Raw genomic sequence first — 23,416 nt, 5'->3', positions numbered from 1 at the left:
TTTTTTAAAAAAATTGCAAGTTGTTTAACCTGCTTTTAATATTGTGTTTTAATTGTTGTAACCTGCCCTGTCACCTTAGGGTGAAGGGCAGGTAATTATAATTATAATAAAAAGACTAAAAAATTGGAAGCTTAAAACATTCCAGGGTAGGTTGGATCTAATATCCAGGGCTTCCAGATGAATGGAAGTCCTTTCTTGTTATCTTAGTTGCCAACATGTTACTTTCAACTGCCTATATTTTTAAGAAGCTCATTATTTTCCTGGGGTTTTCAAAGGGACAGAATAGTGGGACCAAGGTGAAGAGAAGCCTTAGCATGCTGATGATGGCAAGGTTCCACATCAGGTTTAAAAGAGTCCATACAAAGGTCAACAAAAACGAAAGAGATGATGACAACTAATGAAAGAAACAGGCATTCCACCTCAAACTAATTGGCTTGGAAAACAGCTTGAAAACATGCACAAAGGAAAGAGAAAGAAAACAGTATTGCATTTTCAGCTGTTACACTATCCATGTGGTTTGTTTGAAGTGAATAAGCAAAGACCTGGTAGAAGCCCATTTACTGTCGTAAGAGTGCATGCATATATCTCATAGCAAAATAGCTGCTGCTCACCTCAACGCATCACCCCAGAGTCCATTGTCGTAGTGTAATACACTGTACGTACTTAAACATTTGTTCCTATTTGTGACTGTGTGGTATTGCTCTGTCCTGTGGGTCCATACACAAACCAGGGCATGGGATTAACTGATGCCCCGAAGGACCCTGTTGCAGGGATTCCCCTCCCCAAAATGCACAAACACTCCAGGGTTATCCATTCTAGTGCTTTATTATAGAGATATATCAAGAAACTTACATACAGCAACATACCCTTCAACATTTCTCTGATGAAAATAGGGATGTCCTATTCCATAATAATGGTAATAATGTTATTATTTATATGCCACCCATTAAACATTTAAAAACATCCCTATAGAGGGCTGCCTTCAAATGTCTTCTAAAGGTCTTAGTTATTTATTTCCTTGGCTCAGGGGTCACATAACTCAATACCCTCCAAATTCCTCCGATGAAAATAAGGACATCCTAAGGTAAAGCGGGACATTCCGGGATCAAATCAGAAACCAGGGTGGATTCTGCAAATTCGGGAGTGTCCTTGGGGGGTCTTGGAGAGTCTACAGCAATGTAATGTAGGATTCCTTGCTGCTACACCACAGGATGTGTGCCAAAGTGGCAAGAACCATGGCTTTGTCCTGTAAGGGGCTCATATGTTAAGCATTACTTACACAAAAAGCAAGCTACGTAAGCTGGCAACAATAGCCCAATTAATCACCTCTGGCTTAGAGACCTCTTTCCAACTCTCATCCATCTCTCAGATGAGGGAGTAGCTGACAGGCAGGCAGCATTAGAAGCCTCCTGTCTCCCAACTAACTGAACCAAAACTAAGGCTTCAAAGCAAGCAGATAAACATATATGAGCTCATTCTCACAGTACATACCAATTAGTCCTGGGCTTATCTTGACTACCAAGATGGCATTTGTAGGCCTTCAGGGACATTTGCACCATTTGGTTTTACACAGGTATACTATGCTTGCTCTAGACATGTGTCTCTGTACAGTGTGAAACCTAATTTTCTGTATACAGAAAGCAAACCCTTCTGGAGCATGAATGATGGGGGAGGATTACTCTAGTACTAGGGCACCTCTTCCCTCCAAACCTGGCTGCATTATTTTGTTGGAGAAAAGGCTACTGTCAGACCAGTAGAGCCAGAAATCAGCGTGTCTTTATCAAATAGATACAAACACAGCTTGGGTGATGTTAGGGAACTTTGGTTTACCTGCTGGAGTGTCCTCATAATCCCATGGGAGGGATAGCAGAGACTGAACCAGGGACAGAAAAAAAAGTTACTGAAAGTTCTCCTAAGAGTGAGGGATATATGAGGTGGCAGGGAGCCAAAGGCAGCTGTGTGGTAATGCTGTAGTGTTTGGGGGCTAAAGAAGAGAAAGCACTAGAAGCTGGGAAACTGACAAGAGAAAGGGGGGAGTTAAAGTGAAAAGGAGAGAGATAGATTATACCTATCCTTCCGTTATTATCTGTCAGCAGCAGATCAGAGAAAGGGGAAGTAGGTGAAGGCAGGAAGAGGAAGCCTTCCCCTCCCCCCATGGCAGAGCAGATACAGGCTCTGGGTGTTCCTCAATTGCATGTGTTTGCCAGCCAGCCAGATTTCTCTTGAAGTCGCATTGACTTTGTGGACCCAAGCCCAGTTTTAATCTTGGAAAACAAAAAGCAGGGTAGCACTGAAAATGGAATTTCAGTGGAGAGCAATGACCTGCACTCTTTTAAAAAGAGACTTGACTCTGGCCAAGTATGCTTTGGTGCTAATTGGAAGAAGCACAAGGACTCAGGCTTTTCAATGAACAATTGATAACTGGTGGTGTGTTGACTGCACTAGGATATGAGAAAGCGGGTTCTCCTTCACGGAGAGCACATGTTGCGGTGGGGGCAACCATGACATCCCCTGTTGCTGGGCGGGTTAGTATGGATGGCCATGAATTTGATTGGGCACCTCCAATTGTTGCTGGGGATAATTTAATGTTTCAAAATTGTTTGATTGATGGGGGTGCTGTTTATTCCCTGTGCGCAGCATTGAGCTTCCTCTTTTCGCTGCGCACATTGGACCACCTGCCCACCCTCCCTATATTTAGGGTTTGTTTGTGTTGACTTTGCTATGCTTGTCATGGGGTCATCTGCTTTGGAGCAGGGGCCTGGCAGGAATTTTTACCATTTGGCTGCTTGACTGGTGCCATTTGGTTTTTTGCCTACTGCATAGCAAATTGTCACCACTTGTAAGGCTGCGGTTAGGCTTTGGTTGGTGGAGGGGATGTGGTTGGCTGTGCCTGCCCCTCCAATGCTCCTGCTACAAGGGTATTCTGGTAAAGGAATCCAGGGGCTTGCCATGCTCTTGTCTGAACCCCTGGCAAGGGGCTAGGGCCATGCAAGAGCCCCTGAGAGCATTTGGGGAGAGGTGAGAGCCTGGCACCCAGCTCTATTCTCTACCCAAAAATGTTTACCCTTACTGACTTCCACAGGCTTGTGGTTGTCAGTTCTGTTCCTACCTCTACCGCTATGCTCACTTGTTCATAGCATCAACGTCCTACAAACACACTCAGATCTAGATGGGCAGCTAACCGTCACATACAAATTGCATACATACAAATCAGTACATAAAAGGAGACACTTAAAATACACCATAAGCACAAGCAGCATAAAATAAATAAAAAGCAGCATAAAACCTGGAAGAAAAAAGAATGATGCAAAAAAATTTAAGGGCACCAAAAATATTTGTCTTTTGCAAGTTAAAAGGTCTGGGAGAATAGAAAAAGCCAGGCATGAAGCAAATCGCTGGCTAACATAATCTGGAGGGTCACATGCCTGAGTCCTTGCCCATTGCCTGCAGAAGGTCTTTGTCCAGGAAAACCACTTCTGCAAGTACTTTTCTTATTTTTTCCTTCCATGTTCATATTGGAAAGGCCTTTTTTCTTATTAGAAATCAAAGAACAGAAAACAGCTTTTCCGTTGCTATGGTGACAACAATTCCTGAATAGCCAAAATGGACTAAACGTAGACAACCTGTCAGTAGGAAACCATCCATCCAATCATTCCACTGAAAATGAACATACTTTCAGAAATTGTGATCAATAAACACATTACCCCCACTAAATGATTATTTCAGTGAGAGATTTGGATTGCTATTCAAAGGAAAAATGAAGAGTGTTAAGTTCTTACACGTGCTTGGCTGTGCTCTGTATGGGAGTCTATACAGCTGAATAAAGAGAAAGTTAGAAACAATTCAGATATATATACATTTCCTTCTTAGAACATGCGAAACACTGATTTTAAACAGCTATGTAGATTTCATTCAGCAAAGATGGGGAACTTCTCTTATTGGACTCTAACTCGCATCACCCCCAGCCAGCAATAGTCAGCAGTCAGGGATAAGGGGGGTTATAGTCTAGCCACATCTGGACTACATCTGCAGCCCAATAACATTTCTGGTATGGTGTGGCCAGATTCAAAACAGGGTGAGATGCCTGTACCTTTAATATTTGTGTAGAAACACAGTTCTCAGGTAAGCTACATTGGCTGAAATTCCCACTATGATCCCTACCCTCTTTTCTGTGTATGTTGCCATACTGTGTCGGACAGCTTTGCAAATATAGTATCCTGCCACATGTGTTTCCTGCAACACACAAAGTTTTGCATTTATTTATCTATCACTGCATAATCTTTTCCACAGGTCTCTCTGTGACCTTGAATGGCAAGCAATCCCTTAACAAGAATGCCAATGCAAGCACATCATGATTTTACCGTATTTTTCCGTCTATAAGACATCCCCATGTATAAGACGCCCCCTATTTTGGGGGACTCACAAATCGCCAATCCATCCTTGGCACTATCCGTGTATAGGACGCCCCCTAATTTTTGACATTGTTTTTTAGGGGGGGAAACCTAGTCTTATACACTGAAAAATACGGTTCTTTCTTAATATGTATGCTTAGAACTGTAGCCTAAGTGAACTTATGTGAAAGTCGATTATTCTAGCCTTCACATTTTAGTGTCCTCCATCAGAGTTGACTCAAGGGTTTTGAAGGGCCCATGGGCAAACTGTCTAAGGCTGCAATCCTAACTCTACTTACCTAGGAGTATGCCTTACTTTTGAGTAGGCATGGCTAGAATTGGACTGCAAGGAGAGATGTGTCTTGTTGTAGCTTGGGCAAATGAAGGCATCCGGTTCTGCTGATGCAGATGCACCACAGAGTTTCTTCTCTCTGTTCCTCCCAGCAGTCATTTCTCTTTGGGTCATTGGCGTGGGTATATTACCTGACGGACTATCTCCGGGCACTGCAGTTGTCTGCAAGGGATTCCCACAAGCCGCAGTTGATGTTGCCATTTGCAGACATCTTTGTAATGCAGAATTGGTTGGCCAATGGGCATGGTGCTTGAAGCCAGCTCCCCTTGGAGTATGTCCTTGGACATCCTGCCATCTTCCATTCTGTGGACATGGCCGAGCCAGCATAGATGTCCCTGAGACAGCAGTGCTAACACCCTGGGAATGTGGGCTTGGGAGAACACATCTTTGTTTGAAATTCTACCATATGATGAAGATAAAGGTAAAGGGACCCCTACCATTAGGTCCAGTCGTGGCCAACTCTGGGGTTGCGGCGCTCATCTCACTTTATTGGCCGAGGGAGCCGGTGTACAGCTTCCGGGTGATGTGGCCAGCATGACTAAGCCACTTCTGGTGAACCAGAGCAGCGCATGGAAATGCTGTTTACCTTCCCGCCGGATAGATACCTATTTATCTACTTGCACTTTGATGTGCTTTCAAACTGCTAGGTTGGCAGGAGCAGGGGCCGAGCAATGGGAGCTCACCCCGTTGTGGGGATTCAAACCACCAACCTTCTGATCGGCAAGCCCTAGGCTCTGTGGTTAAACCCACAGCGCTTGAAGATACACAGTGATAAATACGTAGATAACTGTCCACCACCCAAACATGCTTAGAAGTCTCTTTCAGGCCATTCCAGACAACACGAAAATGTCAGGAGTGGAGCAGGTGCACTCAGATCACATGGGGACTAGGCAAGCAGATGTGCCCACATCTCCCTACACACTTTTTGCCTTGTGTGTTCAAGAGGGCTTTTGTGTAATAGAGGTAGCAATTTGGGGGGGGGGGGAGATATTTGATTTCATTTTCATTTAAATACAAAGTTACCCAGTTCACACTTTCCAAAACAATACGCAAACAGAAACACACCTGCCATTCAAAAACAAATTCTCTTAATTTTTCAGTTCAATTCTACATCCAAGCAGTGTGTACAAGAATGCATATACTAGGATAAAGTGTCTGTAGAAATGTTTTTTTTTTAAAATCAAATAGGTTGTTTTGGAACATTGCTTTGGAAAAATGTGTATATTGGGCAAAACTGCATACAAACGTGTATATTAAGACAAATTTGAATCTAAGATTTGAAGAATGAGAGACAAATAGAAACTGAAATTGACAGATTTGCCCATCTCTAGCTAGCAGTGAAGATGGTGGCACCTGGGGATTAATGGTACACTAGCAATTAAGTTAGTTTGTGGTTAGGGGTAGGTCTGCACCAAACAACCAGGCCAGCCCACCAGGCAACTGACTGGTCATATAAAAATTACAGACATTTATGTGCCGCAGTCTAGTTAGAAAAGGCTTCTGGCTACTTTTTGACTGCCTGAACTAATTTATTTTTCTATTCTCTGGTAGTTTTTATCTTTTTCTTTCTAAAAAGTGTCTGAATTCAGATGAGGTTTTATATCTAGGTTTAGTTACATAGAAAAGAAAGAAAGACGACCACAATGCAACACAGAAGCCTCCGATTTTCCAAAACACTGAAGAAGAGATAAATTTAATGTTATTCCCTTGGCACGAACATTCAATCAGTAGCTCTGTACTCTTCACTGTGCCAAATGATATTTGTGGGGTGGTGGAATGTGGAACGGCACTCTTTTTTTATTACCCAACAAGTACCATATTGCAGGCTCTTCAGGGATTCACCTAATAAGACCCGATAAATATTAATATCTTGGCTACAATTAGCTGGCAGATGCCGATCATCTAATCAATCAGAAGCCACTTCACAAAGCCCAAGGTACAGGAATTATAGGCCTTCATCAATATGATTTATGCACTGGAATATTCCCAGAAATTCCTGTGCTGTGCAGTCTTCTCCAGAGAACAAAAGAATTTTATTTTTATTTTTTATCTCTGAGGTTCAGTTCACAGTAATATAAATGCTAAAAAAAAGTAAAGCCATAATCCAGCTGTTTTGTTCTGCAGCCTTATGAATTCTATCCCTCTGTGAGGGGAAATGCAACAAAGCAAGTTTATAATTTATACAGGCTTCAGCAGTATAATCTGTTTGATGGATAGAAGATCAGCTTACTGGAAAATATGGAAACAAGAGTTTTTCGAAGTGTCTTTGAAAAAACACTTAGGGGGTCGCAGTTCCCTTCCAGGATTTAAACTTTGGACAAGAGACTGATAATAGTACTCCAGGCTGCTTTGCCTATAAGTCTTCTATAAGTCTCATTTTTAAAATGTTTGAGCTCTCACCTGCACAAACTAATCTCTGCTCATGTAGCAAGTTAGCTATCCATGTTCAGAGCAGGCTCCTTTTTGAACACTGGAGACAAATAATGGGAAGGGGTTTCATGTCTTGATCAGGAACTCCTCAAAGGCATCTACATCCCGCACAATGCCTAGGTATAGCTCCAGGTAGGAACCCACTCCCTCTAGTTGCTAGCTGCTATTGCTGAGCACACTTCTTCATTGTTCTTAAATCCAACTCCACGGCCTTTTGAATTATTGCCTGTCAAACAGGTGCAAAGGTCTATGGAGAATAGAAGGCCAAGGCAGTCTAGCCATACCTGAAAAGGAAGGCAATACCAACATATTTGCATGATTACCACACACACAAGCATTCGAATAGACTGAGGCGTCAGATCACCCAAGGTAGAAGGTGGATCAAGGGAAGGGAAGTTCAAGGCATAAGTGCTGGGAACAGTACATGGCAGTATAGATCATAGGTAAAAGGAAGGTCTTTGGGGGGTCTGGACTGGAAGCATTGTTGTCGACATACTTTGGGGGTCGAGATGCCACCTGGCTAGCCCCCAGCTGGATCATGCCCTTCAAGCCGTGACGATCCCCCGATCTCTGGTGAGCCCTAAATCAGCGACGCATAGTGTGCTCAGGCTTTTGAAGTCTATTAGCAGAACATACTGCGCAAACAGAACAGGCATGAGGCTTGTGAAACCATATTAACAGCTAAAGATTTATTAAGCATAAATCAGGACAAAGAAAACATATCATCTTCCTTTCTTCTCCTCAGAGAGACAGTGAAAAGCAAAAGCTATACACACAACGGAAGTTGCCAGCAAGCTGTGCTGGAATGTAAACAGACATGTGACATGCAACAGTTCCATGTCTGCAACTAAAGGTGGAATGGAATTTTCCAACAAGCATTGCACATGGATTGTTCTGTAGGTAGAAGCACAATGTTCCTGATTGGTATGTGAAGCAAGCTGTCTTTAAGATAATTAAGCATTAAGAAGGATTTGCCATGAAATGTGGAATATAAGTAATTTGATCAATTGATCAGAGTATAGGAATCTGCCTTATACTGAGCCTGATGGGTGGTCTAGGTTGGTATTGTCCATACTGAGTGGCAACTGCATTCAGGCAGGGTTTCAGATAGGGTACTCTCCCAGCTCTATCTGGAGATGGTAGGAATTGAATCTGGGACCTGTGTGCAAAGAAGAAGAAGAAGAGGAGTTTGGATTTGATATCCCACTTTATCACTACCCGAAGGAGTCTCAAAGCAGCTAACATTCTCCTTTCCCTTCCTCCCCCACAACAAACACTCTGTGAGGTGAGTGGGGCTAAGAGACTTCAGAGAAGTGTGACTAGCCCAAGGTCACCCAGCAGCTGCATGTGGAGGAGCGGAGACGCGAACCCTGTTCCCCAGATTATGAGACTACCACTCTTAACCACTACACCACACTGGCAGATACTCTAGCACTCTAGAGTAATGGATGGGTAGACATTTGGTCTAATCAACCCAAGGAGTTCTTCAGAACTAAGGCTGTGATTCCTCAACCACCAGATGTGAGACCATAAACCATGGAAGCTCTAATTTAGAACAGGTCATGTGATGCCACATGTTTGCAAAGCCAACCCATTTTATGAAATGGTTTGTTTTCTACTACACTTCTACACTTCACACTACCCTTAAAAATAGATGGTGACATTTTCGGTGTCAGTTTGAGTTAGAAAGAAGTGGTTGCCTCTTCGTGGGCTCATCTTCAAATTGATTTTCCTGTGTTAAATTAGTGCTTATCTGCACCGGATTAGACCTGCAATTCTTAGTTTTGGTTCAACATCTGTCAGATATTATTGTGTATTAGAAGTGCAATGGCAGTGCAGGCAAAATGAATAATAGATAGTGACTGTCAACACAGTTAATGAAAGCATCTCAAGCAAAAGTGTTTAAATCAGGACTAATGTTAGCAGGCTAATTGCTTTTGCTTATGCTTTATATAATGAATGTATTCTCTGTCATGTAGCAGGATTCCCAGGTGTTATCTCCCCCACCCCACTTAGATACTTATTTATCTCAAGAATGTTAATCTTTTAGAACAGACGGTTGGCCCTTTAAGAAACTAAAGTTAGGGGTCTGGGAGAGGTAGACTGGAGGTCAGAGGCTTAAAAAGGCCCAGCTAGCTCCCTGCCTTCGTTGGAGCAAGCTGCTCACTTGGATTTCTCTGTAGGGCTACAACCTCTGACCTTGTCACCCTCATCAGACCTGAACACAGCGGCTTTGGAGACGTGCTATTCAGGAGCATTGTAGAAAAATCAAAAGGTGGTTTCCAGTCGCTCAGTGCTGCCACCACCAGATAAAACAGAGTTGCCTAACAGAAGAGCAGTAGGTAATGTGAATCAGGAGGAGATCCACTTGAGAGTGGAAGCCCTTCCATTTGGGCAAATGGGGCACTGTCCCACCAGCCTCTGCCATTAAGCCAGCTCCCCCCTGCCCTGCCAGGTGATGGCAGTGCCTGTCAGCGTCCTTTTCCCCAGGTCTCACTGTTGCCCCTTGTAGAACTCATCGGAGCTGACATTGGTGGCAAGACTAGAATTAGTTGGTTCTGCTTGTCATTGGCTCTGGCTCAGCCTATCTGTTAGTCTCACTGCCTGCCATTCCTCCAGTTGCCAGGGGGCCACTTCAGTTCTGGACCTGGCATGGGATGTACCTGTTGTAGATGACTTTTAACAACTAGAAAATGCTCCCCTGGCTGTCTGTTCAATTATCCACTGAACAGCTCCAGCAGGTAGTACAGGCTTTTCCTATGGCATGAATAAATAAAGATTTCCAGGTGCTAGCATGCAAATGCATCATTTTACATGACAGAGTGACAAAACATGCTCTGTGAATGGGCTCTGTAATGAAAAATAAATTATCCTAAAGTCTGGGGTGCCATTTGGTCCAGGCCCAGGGTGCCCCCCTCCCATGAAGTCAAGAGAATACCGTATTTTTCGCCCTATAGGACGCACTTTTTCCCCTCCAAAAATGAAGGGGAAATGTGTGTGCGTCCTATGGGGCGAGGGCAGGCTTTTGCTGAAGCCTGGAGAGCGAGAGGAGTCGGTGTGCACCGACCCCTCTCGCTCTCCAGGCTTCAGGAGAGCCGCAGCGCCAGCCCCATAAGGTTGGGGGACAGCGGGGAGGCGCAGCGCGTCTTCCCGCTGTCCGCGGACCTGTTCTGCAGGCGGGCGGCGGGGAGAAGAGCGCTTCTCCCCGCTGCCTGCCCCGCAAGCTCCGGGGACAGCTGAGAGGCGCAGCGCGTCTTCCCGCTGTCCCCGGACCTGTTCTGCAGGCAGGCGGTGGGGAGAAGAGCGCTTCTCCCCGCTGCCTGCCCCGCAAGCTCTGGGGACAGCCAGCCCCACAAGCGCCTGGGGGGAAAATATTTTTTTTTCTTTATTTCCCCCCCCCAAAAAACTTGGTGCGTCCTATGGGCCGGTGCGTCCTATGGGGCGAAAAATACGGTACTTACTTTTACCACTAGATGTTTTAAGGGATATAATGATGAAATAAAGCTTTCATCAGTTATCAGAAGTCTGGGAAGCGCTGCATTAATATAAGTCCAGTGACATATAAATACTAATCCAGATCTGATTAGAGAATATAATGTTCCAAGCAACATGTTTCCTTTCTCTTAAAAGAGAGATTTATAGCACAGCTATAATTTAATCTCAAGGATAAATTGCTAACTTGTTTTTGTGGCAAACCTCAGTGTCATTACTGCAGTGATTTTTCTCCATAATCAAAATGTATTTTACCAATTCAGCTGTTCTGCAGGCTGACAAGAGTTTTCTACTCGTTCATCCCATCATTTAAGGGAATGGCTTACTCTCCCCACCCCCACCCCCCCAGTGCAAGGATTCTTTGTTAGTTGTTTTTATAAAGCTGTCGTGATGCTTACAATGTCCTATCTGCCATTTAGATGATTACAGAAGGTAGGCTTTGGTGACAAGCTTACAGATTGTAATGAAAACCAGCACCTTTATTGCATTCAGACCAAAGCCTGTAATGGCTCCAGAATGATTGCCTTAATATGCTTGCGTGTGTAAACCAAACAAGGCTCCTCCTTCTATCCTTTCAAAACATTCTTTAGTCCACTTGAACAGTAAATAATTTAATAGGAAGAGTAGTGTCATCAGGGATAGTACTTAATGGCAGAAAGCCAGGCTTCATTCAGCAGAGAACATCTCACCTGCAGCCTCAAACTAGGGTTTAAAAATAAACATAAAAATGAGTAGGGTGCTGTTAAACAGGCAGCACCAAAGGGGACCCAATGACTCTCCAGTGCCAAAAGACTCACAAAACACAGGAACAATTGTTGCACATTACTTTGTGTGTCCGTGGGGTGGGGGAGCTGTAGGGTAATTAAATCCATAATTGTTTGACTGCACCACAGAATGCATAAGTGCAAAGTCAATGTGCTCTCGGGTATAACACTAACCTACAAATTATGAAATAATTTGATCAATCAAAACTGAGTGTATCTAAGCACTGGTGAGTACCTACCAGCCCAAAATGAAGCTTTTGCTGGTTCACCGACTGCTTCATGTAGCATGTTTAGAAATGGTAGGCAAGCACCCCTCAAAGACACACATGCCCAATCAGCACCAATTTTTCTACTTCTCATGCCTCTAGATAGGCATTTTATGGTGATGGTGTCTAAGTGTTCATATGTGATAGTGGTGCTGAATTCTGCTTTGAGGGCTGAAATACCCACCTGTGCCTATAGCCCTGTTCTGCACTGACTCTGCATTGCACAGCTGCAGGGAATGGCTTGGTGAGTTCAAGGGTGCACTCAAAGTTCAGACAGTGATAGGCCCAACAGGCCTGGCCAGTGCTCCATGTGAATGCATTAAGCAGGGAGGGAGATGCCCCTGCTGGACCCACTAGAGCAGGCACAGGCAAACTTGGCCCTCCAGGTGTTTTGAGACTACAACTCCCATCATCCATAGCTAACAGGACCAGTGGTCAGGGATGATGGGAATTGCTGTCTCAAAACATCTGGAGGGCCAAGTTTGTCTATGCCTGCACTAGAGGATCACCATGTCAAACGACTCCACTCCCTGACTTGTGTTTATGTGTAAGTTCATTCACACGATTGGGAACCCTTTGCAATCAGGGCTCAGAATCGCATGGAGAAGCTTACACACCCGCAGCTTTGCATGCTCAGGTTCCCCTCCAAACCTGCTATTGAGTGCACTGAGATAAGGAGAACAGAGTCAAGGGCACATTGACACTGTGAATGTTTTCTGAAGAGGGCTGTGAATGTTTTCTGAAGAGGGCTTTGCCTACAGGTTTTTGTGGAAAGGTTTCCTTGAAAGCAGAAAGCTTGAAAAGCGGCTTCCTAACTGATTAAGAAGATTTACATGCATTTCTTGTTCTTTAAGAAAGGTTTGATTAGACTGGATACATACATTTGTAATTGCAAGTGAAATAGTTAATAGCTGGATATGTCAAGAGCCTATGGAACCATGTAAACAAATACCGGTACTACTGTAGAGGCTTTGAGCTAGACCACAGCTATACACTTCCAGCAGGATCACACTATATAATATATCCAGCTGTTACCACTGGTAATGGAGAGCATTTAGATTACAGTGAAACTGCATAGAAACACTAAAATATTGGTGGAAATGTCTGCCTGAGTTTTGTTTTGAAGCAAGGGGTCTGTTTATGAAATGATATACCTCTTCCTCCTTGAACATTTTAGCAACATTTTGCAAGCCCTGAAACAAGAGAGAAGTGTCACTCATTTCCATTAGCACCCTCATTGTTTTCCATATCCTCATTCCTGCCTGTGACTTTTTGCACTCTGGGTGCCATCAAAGCCCAGCTCATCTCTCATGGATGAGCCAGGATGCATCAAGATTAAAAAGAGAGGGGGAGAAAAAGCCCAAACCATAAATCTACATTTCCTAGGAGAAGCCTGTCTTACTGGTATTAGACAATATGGCTGGCAATAGCCAGTGATTTGCAGCTTCTATAGTACACGCAGGTTAGCCAGATGCCCCATATTTTAAGGGTCATCCTTCATTTTAAAGGGGTTATTTCATATCACAGAACATCATGGTGCTGTGGAATGGATGAGCATTTCAGTGCCTTAGAAACAGAGCCATTTTGAATGTGATGATTGCAGCCGGGAGACTAGGAAGTGCAATTGTCATGTACGTGATCCTTTTGCAGGGTGGAGTTGTGCAAGTTGCTTGTGCATCCTTTCCCTCTCTGTTTTCACCACACTTCCACGGATCTCACACTCCTGTGTACTAACATGTTAATTCTAACCTTGCTGACTTTCAGATAAGTTGCATTGATTTCAGCAGAATTTCTTTCCAATACATATATGATTGCAGCTCAAAACTCCATAGCGTTCCTTCCTTTGTGAACTGGAAACGCAAATGTTCATCTCTTGAGTCTGGACACTTAAGAGCTACTGGAAGGTGGCCTTCCAGCTTCAAATGCAAGATGTGGGGTAGGGTGCCATAACTTGGAGTAATGTAAATTGTAGATAGTACTTTCTTCAGTTGTGGAGTGTCATGCTGCTATAAAGTGCCTGCCACATACTGACTCAGACTGGTGAACCAACAGTCCTAGTAACATCAATCCACACTGCTGCTCCTCTCAAGAGTTATTTTGCAAGTCTAATTGAGAAGAGTTTTATCCCCAAGCAACAGGCAAAGCAGAAGTGCATGATACATCTAATCTGTGGTGAGATCCACTGACCTCATATGCCTTCTGGACCTGATAGATCTCACCATAGCTGTGAAGGGCAAGAACTCACTTTGCATATTCTGTCAGAAGCAAGGACGGGATTTTCTGAAAATCTGAAAATCCACATGGATTTTTAAAAATCCCTGTTTAGCTTCTAGATCTTGACAAGAAATGAATCATTTCTTTTTGCTGTTTCCACTAAAAAGACAAACAGTTCTTGCATATTTGTATACATTACTCTAAGTATAAAACTATATGCAGCCCTTGATCTTTCAACCTGACCCTCCTGCTTTCATTACTCTGTTATTTTTAATGGGATTATTTTTCTGTGGATTTTAATTGTCGATGTCCATTTTAATCTTTTAACAGGATAGTTTTAATTGTGTGTTTTAATTCTGGATGTTCATATTTTAATGCTTGTGCAATTTTATACTTGTAAACTGCTTAGACGCCTATTTTAGCATAGAGCAGCATACAGATTAAATATTACTAATACTATAAATATCATATCATATTGTAATAGAATACAGCCCAGGTTTCCCAAATTGAACAGCATATAAACATAAACTTTTTAATGGAAAGGACAGTGCACAAATGTCTTGACATAAGAGCACACTCAATGAAAGAGATGATCCGATGTGGGCAAAGTAGAATTGGTCTGGAACTATTAAATTATGTGTACAAATCTATTTAAAATGGGCTTCTCCACCCTAATAAGAAGTAACGAAACTACTGCTGAGAGATGTGCAAACTGGCTTTGAGATCTTTTAAGTGGAGACCTAATTCAGAAGACCAGATATGGTTTGTCCTTTCCTGATGAACTTAGCCCCTTACCTCAGCCTTGCACAGAAAAAGGATTCTGCTAGGGGTCTGCCAATTGCTGCTCCCCCCCCCCCATCTGAGACATAATGATCATATTACAAACAAGCACAAAGGGGAACAATGTATGTTTTAAAATTGATCCCCAAATGCAGTCAGCCTTTGCTTTTCCTTTGTCATCACAGGGGCTATAAAAGGAACCCTTTGGCTGTGAAGCACACAGATGCAGTGGCTATATTTGGAGTTATTTGTCTTATTGCTTTAAGTGCATTTGGCAGTAATTTCTGCCTTTCCTTTTTCAATGAATGGTGGACCGCTTTTCCCTCATTGCCTGCTCAAACCATTTTTAAGGCACATCACCATTTACAGCTGTTGAATAAGCTCCCAGCATGGTGGAGTTTTTTAGTGCTTTTCTTTTCTTTTATTGCAAATAATGGAAAGGAATGCAGACACCTTCTGCCTTTTCCTTCCTACCTACCGTCTATCTATCTATCTATCTATCTATCTATCTATCTATCTATCTATCTATGTATATCGTTCCATTACTGTCTTCTGGGTGCACCTTTTCTTTTCTCGTATAAATCTGAAGCACCTATGCAAAAAGCAGCTTCAGAGACATTTTCATGGGGACTCCGGCAAGGAAAGAAAGAGTTAAAGTCCCCCTCCCCACCCTAAACAGTCCTGCGGGTGCTCAGGCTCCCCTCTGAGTGCTCTAAAAATGTGCTTTGCTGATTACATTCATACAATTAGTTTGGCTCTTAAGTGGAGAGTTTTAGATGTAGAGACAAAATGGCAGAAATGTACTAATGACTTTCCTGTTCACAGACCCAAAACAGAAAGAAAGAGGGACAAGAGTTCTACCCTACACATAATAGAGGTCTAGGTACACGGGACGCGGGTGGCGCTGTGGTCTAAACCACTGAGCCTAGGGCTTGCTGATGAGAAGGTTGGCGGTTTGAATCCCTGCAATGGAGTGAACTCCCATTGTTCGGTCCCAGCTCCTGCCCACCTAGCAGTCTGAAAGCACATCAAAGTGCAAGTAGATAAATAGGTAAATCTGGCAGGAAGGTAAACGGTGTTTCTGTGCCCTGCTCTGGTTTGCCAGAAGCGGCTTAGTCATGCTGGCCACATGACCTGGGAGCTGTCTGTAGACAAACGCCGGCTCCCTCGGCCTATAGAGCAAAGTGAGCACCGCAACCCCAGAGTTGTCCACGACTGGACCTAATGGTCAGGGGTACCTTTACCTTTTAGGTATGAATAGCCTTTATTTCTGTAGGGGCAGGATTGGGGCAAGCTGGACAACCTCAGGAGTGGGACCATGAAGCCCCATGGAGGGGACTAACAGAATACAGCTGCAGCAGGAAGGCAGCCTCTACTGATAGATTGTGTGCTTGGCAATTGTGTGCTGAAAGGGGTGTGAGCGCAGGCTCTTGGTGGTGAAGGAAATATATTCTGCACATGTTCACAGTCACACCCTTCCTGCTTAATCAAAGGGTGTCAAGGACTCATAAAATGGACCTTGGGTCCTGTTATTATTACCTGGCCCCGCCTTTCCCAGGGAGTCCAAGACAGTTCTCATTGTTTTGTGCCCTGCTCGTTGTATTTCCACAACAACCCCTTAAGGTAGTTACTAAGACTTCAGTGCCTGGCGTGCTCTGGTCCATGGGGTCACGAAGAGTCGGACACAACTAAACGACTAAACAAAACAAGACTTCAGTGCTGATATTGACAACTAGTTCAGGTACTGAGTCCACACTCAAATTAAGCCATGCTGTTTATATTAACAGATCTGATAGCTACACTTCTACTAGGCTGAGTTGTTTAAATCATAATCAATAAATGCTTTGATTTAATTAACATGATTAATTGTCATGTACCCCCGGGGAGTTGAAGGTCTGGTGGGGAATCAATGTTATATTTTCTGTGGTGTACAGCCTCACATTTGTTTTAGGCGTGATTGTGCCATGTAAACTGGAGGATTAAATTGAAAACTAAAAGAAGATAATTGAAACGCAAAATGTACCTTTAAAACAGGGAAATTAGATGCAGGCTAAACTTTTGTTGCCTTAGCTCAATAGTATCATTTAACAAAAAAGAAAAAAAAGGCGCTGTTAAAATAGACTAAGCTGAAAAGTTAATTATATAAAAAGTACACATTAATGAACATAATTAAAAATGGACTTTTGCTGACCTCCGAAGGGAACAAAGGCTCATTGCAAACTTCACAGGGTTTTACATTTGGCAAGAGCAGTACAGTATCTGTGGTAATTAGACTTTCAACACGTTTGGCTATGCTAATTGGATCTAAGTTCTAATTAGTTTCTTTATGTAACTAAGAATGACACAGTGCTGAATGAATTTAATGTGCTTTTACAGCTCAACCTGGCTGTTGGCATCAGTTTCCATCCCTCTTTTCATGCAGAAGGCTTGCCTTTATTTCATCTGTAAGATGGCTGTGATTAATTTTTACAAGGAAATGCATCTATGGATGTTTTGAGTCTGGCCTTTGGATATTTGTGTGGATTAGCAAGTGTGTAGTCCATATCATTATGTCAATCACAGAAAATGGAAAGCTTGCCTGAGGGCCAAACTAGTTGCTGTGCTAAGGATATGACTCACAGTGGCCATAAAGGGCAGTCATGTGTCATCAACCCCCCTACACAATGTCCCAACATCACTTTCTCTAATAATACTACTTTCATGAATAACTAGAACCTGAGGACATCCAGTGAAGCTGAATGTTGGAAAATGGTGGGCTGGGAAAAATGAAAGAACGAACAGAGCACAGTTAAACTATGGAGTTCACTTCAACAAGACATAGCGATAGCCACTGACTTGGATAGCTTTATAATGATTCTGGACATATTCATGATGGAAAAGGCTAAAAGCCTCAGTGACTATGTGCTACCTTCACTGTCAGAGGCAGTGTGCCTTAGAAAGGAAGTTGCTGGTCTACGGCCATACTACCTTGAACACGCCCGATCTTGTCTGATCTCGGAAGCTAAGCAGGGTCAGGCCTGGTTAGTACTTGGATGGGAGAAAGGCAGTTGCTGGGAATCGCAAATTGGGGGAGTGCTGTTGTACGCAGGTCCTGCTTCCTGGCTTTCCATGGGCATCTGGTTTGCCACTGTGAGAACAGAATTCTGGACTAGATGGGCTTTTGAGGTGATACAACACGGCCTTTCTCATACAAATTCAGATGGTCAGTGCTGACAACACTGGAGCCAAAAAAGGCACGAAACTGGACAAGACACACACTTTTAACAATCATATTAATAGAGCAGAAAGGTGGCATCAACACCCCACCAAGTTGAATTGGAGTCTTGGCAGGGGTGGAGGGGCTTTAAGCCTCCCCTCTCTGTAGTGGTTCCCATGTGGATCAGAAACCCTGTGCCTGCTATTTGCTTAGAAAGAAAAGCATTTGGTGGTGCTAATCATAGGTTCCCCCTGATGTACACAGGTAATGTTGTTGGACTACAGTTCCCATTATCCTTGACCATTGGCTATGCTGACTGGGCCTGATGGAGTTGGAAATCCAACAACATCTGGAGGGTCACAATTTCCCTATCCTGGATCTCATGATTCTACGTCAAAAAAATGTCAAAGTGGATCCCACAGGTCTGATGTCTGCCCACCCCTAATCTATAGAACCATTTTAAAACCAGATTTTATGGCATGGCTTTATTCACTGAACTTTGGGAATCATGCTGTTTCTGAGTGCTGACAATTTCTTGGCGTCAGCTCCCCAGCACATAGAACAACGCTTACAAGCTGTGACCTGCCAAGCTCAGCACAGCCCACCAGCCATGCATTGTGGCCTTATTTTTAAGTCTCTCTCTAGGCTGGTTCACACACCCATGCACATCATTTTTCTACATTTGCATACCTGCCAACATTTCTCTGATGAAAATAGGAATGTCCTATTCCATAATAATAATTTTATTATTTATGCCCTGCCCATCTTACTGGGTTGCCCCAGACACTCTGGGTGGCTTCCAACATACATAAAAACATCATAAGCCATTAAACATTAAAAACCTACCCTATGCAGGGTGGCCTACAGATATATCAGAGCAAACGGCAATCTGCTTAAAACCCAAATTGACATTTGCTCCAGTTGCAAAAAGCAGCTTTTTGCAGAGGCAAAACAACAACATTCAGAACTTTTAAGTGCAGCCCTGTGCCTGGAAAGAGATAAATGTGGATAAACTCTAATTCTTCAATCTTATTTTGGAATTTTGTACCTGGCATCTTGTGGGTCTGTCAAACGCCAGACCTCTTGATTAATGACTAAATTGTCTGAGTATACCCTTGAACTTCTTTTAGAGGGCCAGGAAAAAACTTCCTAATTCAGGCTCCCATCAATGGAGCTGATTAGAGCTCTAGGCCATTCCTGTGCACTTCATTTGTCCTTCTAATCCCACTTTGAAAGCTTTCTTAGCTCTTGTAGATTATAGATTGACTTCTCCATGCACTCATTTCCTTCAAAGGTTGCTGAAAAGTACCCTACTGTTGCAAACACTGGATAAAGGGGTTTGGCTGCATCCTATGTTCTGCTAGCCAAGGATGATTAAGATGCAGTTCCATGCATTTCATATACCCTAGTGTCGAAGGCACCTTATAAAGAATAAAAATTACATTATTAATACATATGATTTCCTCTGATGATCCTAAGCCAATTAGGAACTCTCCATTAACTTCAGGGAGAGGCTGAACAAGAACCTGAAAGTGACCTATCTGCAAGAAGACATTAATTTTATTCTTTTAGCAACAAGCCAGCAGTGGATAGCATTTCCCAAAAGGATGCTGTAGAAATGGCTACAACATAATGGTGAATTCAGTTTAAAGGGATGCACACTACTCTTTTCTAGAAAAGTTGTTGCTAGAGCAAATGTCAAAAAGTATCCCTGAAAAATGATCTACAAGGGTAGCACTGAAATTCCTCATAGTCTCAACTTTCGTACTGAGAAGCCTGGTGGGCAACATTTGGCTCATGGGCCATAACTTCGCCATCCCTGTTTTAATGTTCCTCATTGGCTTCAGAGCCCAAACTAAATCCCATCTCTGTTATGCATTTTACTGTTGGTCCCTATTGACTGATGCTCAGAATAGATAGATAGATAGATAGATAGATAGATAGATAGATAGATAGATGATAGATAGATGATAGATAGATGATAGATAGATAGATAGATAGATAGATAGATAGATAGATAGATGATAGATAGATATAGACACACACACCTACCTGGATATATCTATGTATGAATCAGTTTTATCCCAGCTTTTACAGAGTCCAAAGAGGCTCTCAAAATAAGCCACAAAATTACATTGCAAAATTACAATGAAACAATCAGGACAACAACAAGCCTGCAGACAGTTAAAAACTTGTAAGTAAAAACAACTATAAACAGCAGTAAAAGACACTGAAAAACCTCAGGAAAAAATCAATCAATTTACTCATTCAGAGATATTAAATTATTTTTTGTTTAACAAACACAACTCAGCTAACATTGCAGTGAAAAGGCCCACTAGTATTCAGTTTGGCCTCTCAAGGACATAAGTATTCATAAAACAAAGTATTCAGGCTATGGTGGAAGAAGTGGTAAGATGGGCAGTGATTTCAAGATTATAGGTGAAGCCAGAGAATAAGTTCTCTCCATTCTGCCAACCTAACATGGCATTAGGCTAATTAAGAAATTCTCTAGCGATCAAGGTTATCCAACCTGGTGCTCTACAGACATTGTATGACTCCCACCAGCCCCAAGCAGCATAAATAATAGTCAAGGATAAATAAATAACCCAGACCTATGCTGGGAGATGCAGTCCACCTTATCTGGAGGACACCATGTTGTCTTTGTCCTCTGTAAATAATTTCTGGACAGGTTCATATAGGAGAAGTACCGGCAATCTTTTAAGTATCCTTTACTGCTTCACGGATGATAGGAGATGGGTTTTTTGTGTATATAGTAACCAAAGCATATTCTCTTTTAATCATGAATGGAAAACTTGTTGAACTACCCTTCCCATCATTCTTGACCATTTGTCATGCCGGCTAGGGTTGATGGAAGTTGGAGTCCAACCACACTTCAAGGGCAGTAGGTTTCCCCATCCCTACTTTAAATAGAAATAACTGCTCATATTTCATGATCAACAGAGTGACACATCTTTTTCTGTGTTTCAGCTGGGCTGCTGGAATCCTGTCACCGGTCTCAACGGCTCATTAACAGACAGAAGGCTAGAGAATAACATGCGTGGGGTGGTTCTACGTGTAGTGACCGTGCTGGTAAGCAGAATCAGATTTTCCTCTTGAAATAAAAAAATATAAAAATATATATACTTTCTTTTGGCTCTTCACTTAAAGTCCGTTGGCTACTATTTAGAAGAAAAAGCAAAGCAAAAAAACTATGACGTTATTCAACAATTTGAGCAAAATAATGTGAAACTTTTCTACTGACTGTTGTACCATCAGGCTTATATTTGTCATTACTGGGTCGACGGGGATTTTTGCCACCCCACAAAATAATTATTTTACCAATAGAGTTAAATTTCAGCATGGAATTAAATGCATTGTTCTGCTTCTTCCATCACCGTGTGCTAAGTTATGTGAGCCGTGTGCATTAGTTGGAAAGGGCAAAACAAAGTGGGCCCGTTAGCTCAAGCTCTAAATGATGCATAAGAGGCAGTCATCCACCAATTACTGCAGCAAATTGATTGCCGTTTCACACAAATTACTGCACTCAGAAAATATTAAAGATAATCTTAGGGTGAATTACATTAGTTCAGTAAAACAATCGCTACACTCTTGTCAGCCATATTTTGTTTTTGCTTTCTGAGTATTCTGCGTCGTATGCCAGGCACAAAGCAAGGCCTGAAAAAGATTACGATGATTAACAAGGATTCGAACAGCTAAAATTTACTATAAGTGCTATAAACAGATTAAGAAGACGACAATCCCTGCCCACATACTTACAGTCTGGCAAAGCAATTCAAACCACCTTTGTGGTTTGTGGCTGGGAGGAGGGGATGGATTAGGCAGAGGTGGCCCTCCACGCAGCTCTGCTAGACTGCAGCTAGCCACCACCTATGGAGTGATGCCTCTTCCACCTGTCGAACAGTGGGATCTGTGCAAGCGGCAGACAGTGGAGAGTACCAAAATGGGGCTTACTGGCACAGGGGTGAGCTGCCATTGGAGCCCCTACCCTCATTTAGCAGCATGATGACAACTCAGCCATTCTGAGTCATGTCATTAATCCATCTAATTTAACATTGTCTACTCTGACTGCCAGTAGTTCTCCAGAGTGGAAAATGACAGAGGCCTTTTGCATCTCTGCTGAGATGCCAGTGATTGAACCTGAGACCCTCTGCATGCAAAATGTGTGTTCTACCACTTACCTATGGTCCCTTATCTGGCACTGACAGATCACCATTTTTAGAAGACTGACAGAAACTTACTTTGGATGTTATCTGAAGTTCTTTTAGTGAATCTTTGTTGCAATTTGCATGTTGTTGTTGTCATCTTCATTTTTGATATTGCACCATCTAATCCCCCGAGTCAGGAGGATTCTCAGCTGTTGTGAATGAGCTCCAGTTTTAATTGTCTGCAGATTCTCCTTCAACCAGCATTAGTAGTGACACGGCAAACAGGTCACGGGGAAACAGTTTCTGACCCATAGGACTCTTCGTTCAAGACCCACAGCAGTAACCCCTTCTCCTTTTCAATGCTTTCTATTTTGTAAACAAGACTCATACCTTTTCCACTAGGCTAAACTAAGTTGGAGTGAGCAACTGCAAAATGACAAGGCTGTATTATTTGTAGTTTGTGTGTTCCAGCTAATTTGATGTTCATCAAAGTAGCATCACAGTAGCAGAAGCTGGTCTTTGTACTTTGCTTGCTACAGATTTGAAATGGATTGAACATAATATCCCTGCAATGAAAATGCTCAGTGAATGTTCAACATAATTCAAATTAGTTTCTCATTGTATTTTCCCCTGCTTTTATAATTTCATCTCTATTTTATCATTTCAGTTAGCTGGCCAGCATGCGTTCTTCTGGCAAACAACTATATTATGAAGATTTAGTGACTTTGATACTTATGTGCATAGGAAAAAGAAATGCACCATTACTCACGCCAATATAGGCTCATATGATCTGAGAGAGAGAGACAGAGATTTAAAGTTCAGGATTTCACACATGACAGATTGGTTATTCCACCTCCATCCTCACACCTGCTGGTGTTCACCCCGCAACAATTTTGTTTAGAAAACAATGAAAACACATTTCACCTGAATAGAAACCTATATTTAAAATGTGCCCATATGCATGTTCAGTTGTACAGCATTTTTAAATAAGAAAGCCTGGATTCAGATACCCAGTTCTTAGTTCTTTCAACCACCTGGTCTACTGTCCCAATCCCTAGGACCGTCATTTCTTAGAACTGTAGAGGTGGAAGAGACTCCAAGGATCATCTAATCTAACAGCCTACAGTGCAGGAATCTCAACTAAAACATCCATGACAGATGGCCATCCAACATCTGCTTAAAAGCCTCTAAAGAAGGAGTGTCTATCAACTTCTAAGGGAGAACATTCCACTGTCAAACATTCTTCCTGATGCTTAATCGGAATCTCCTTTCTTAGACCTTGAATCTACTGGTTAGGGTCCTACCCTCTAGAGCAGCAAAAAACAAGTTTGCTCTGTCTTCTATATGACAGCCCTCCAAATATTT

At 42.6% G+C, this 23,416-nt stretch overlaps 1 protein-coding gene across 7 annotated transcripts in view; it reads left to right on the top strand.

The window, feature by feature from the left end:
• The window catches only part of GRID2 (glutamate ionotropic receptor delta type subunit 2), an 802,847-nt gene that overhangs the window by 584,205 nt on the left and 195,226 nt on the right, over positions 1-23,416 (top strand). For all 7 annotated transcript variants that reach the window (XR_014538421.1, XR_014538422.1, XR_014538423.1 and 4 more), the window contains exon 9: positions 20,874-20,975. Coding sequence is in view for 4 of the 7 variants with exons in the window: in XM_083571111.1 (XP_083427237.1) it covers positions 20,874-20,975 (102 nt within the window). In the remaining 3 variants the exon portion in view is untranslated. The remainder of the gene's footprint in view (positions 1-20,873; positions 20,976-23,416) is intronic.

Source organism: Podarcis filfolensis (assembly GCF_964270895.1).
Source record: "Podarcis filfolensis genome assembly, chromosome: 9".
Lineage (NCBI taxonomy): Eukaryota > Metazoa > Chordata > Lepidosauria > Squamata > Lacertidae > Podarcis > Podarcis filfolensis.
The sequence above is the reverse complement of the archived record's forward strand: the minus strand, read 5'-3'. Positions and strand labels throughout refer to the sequence as shown.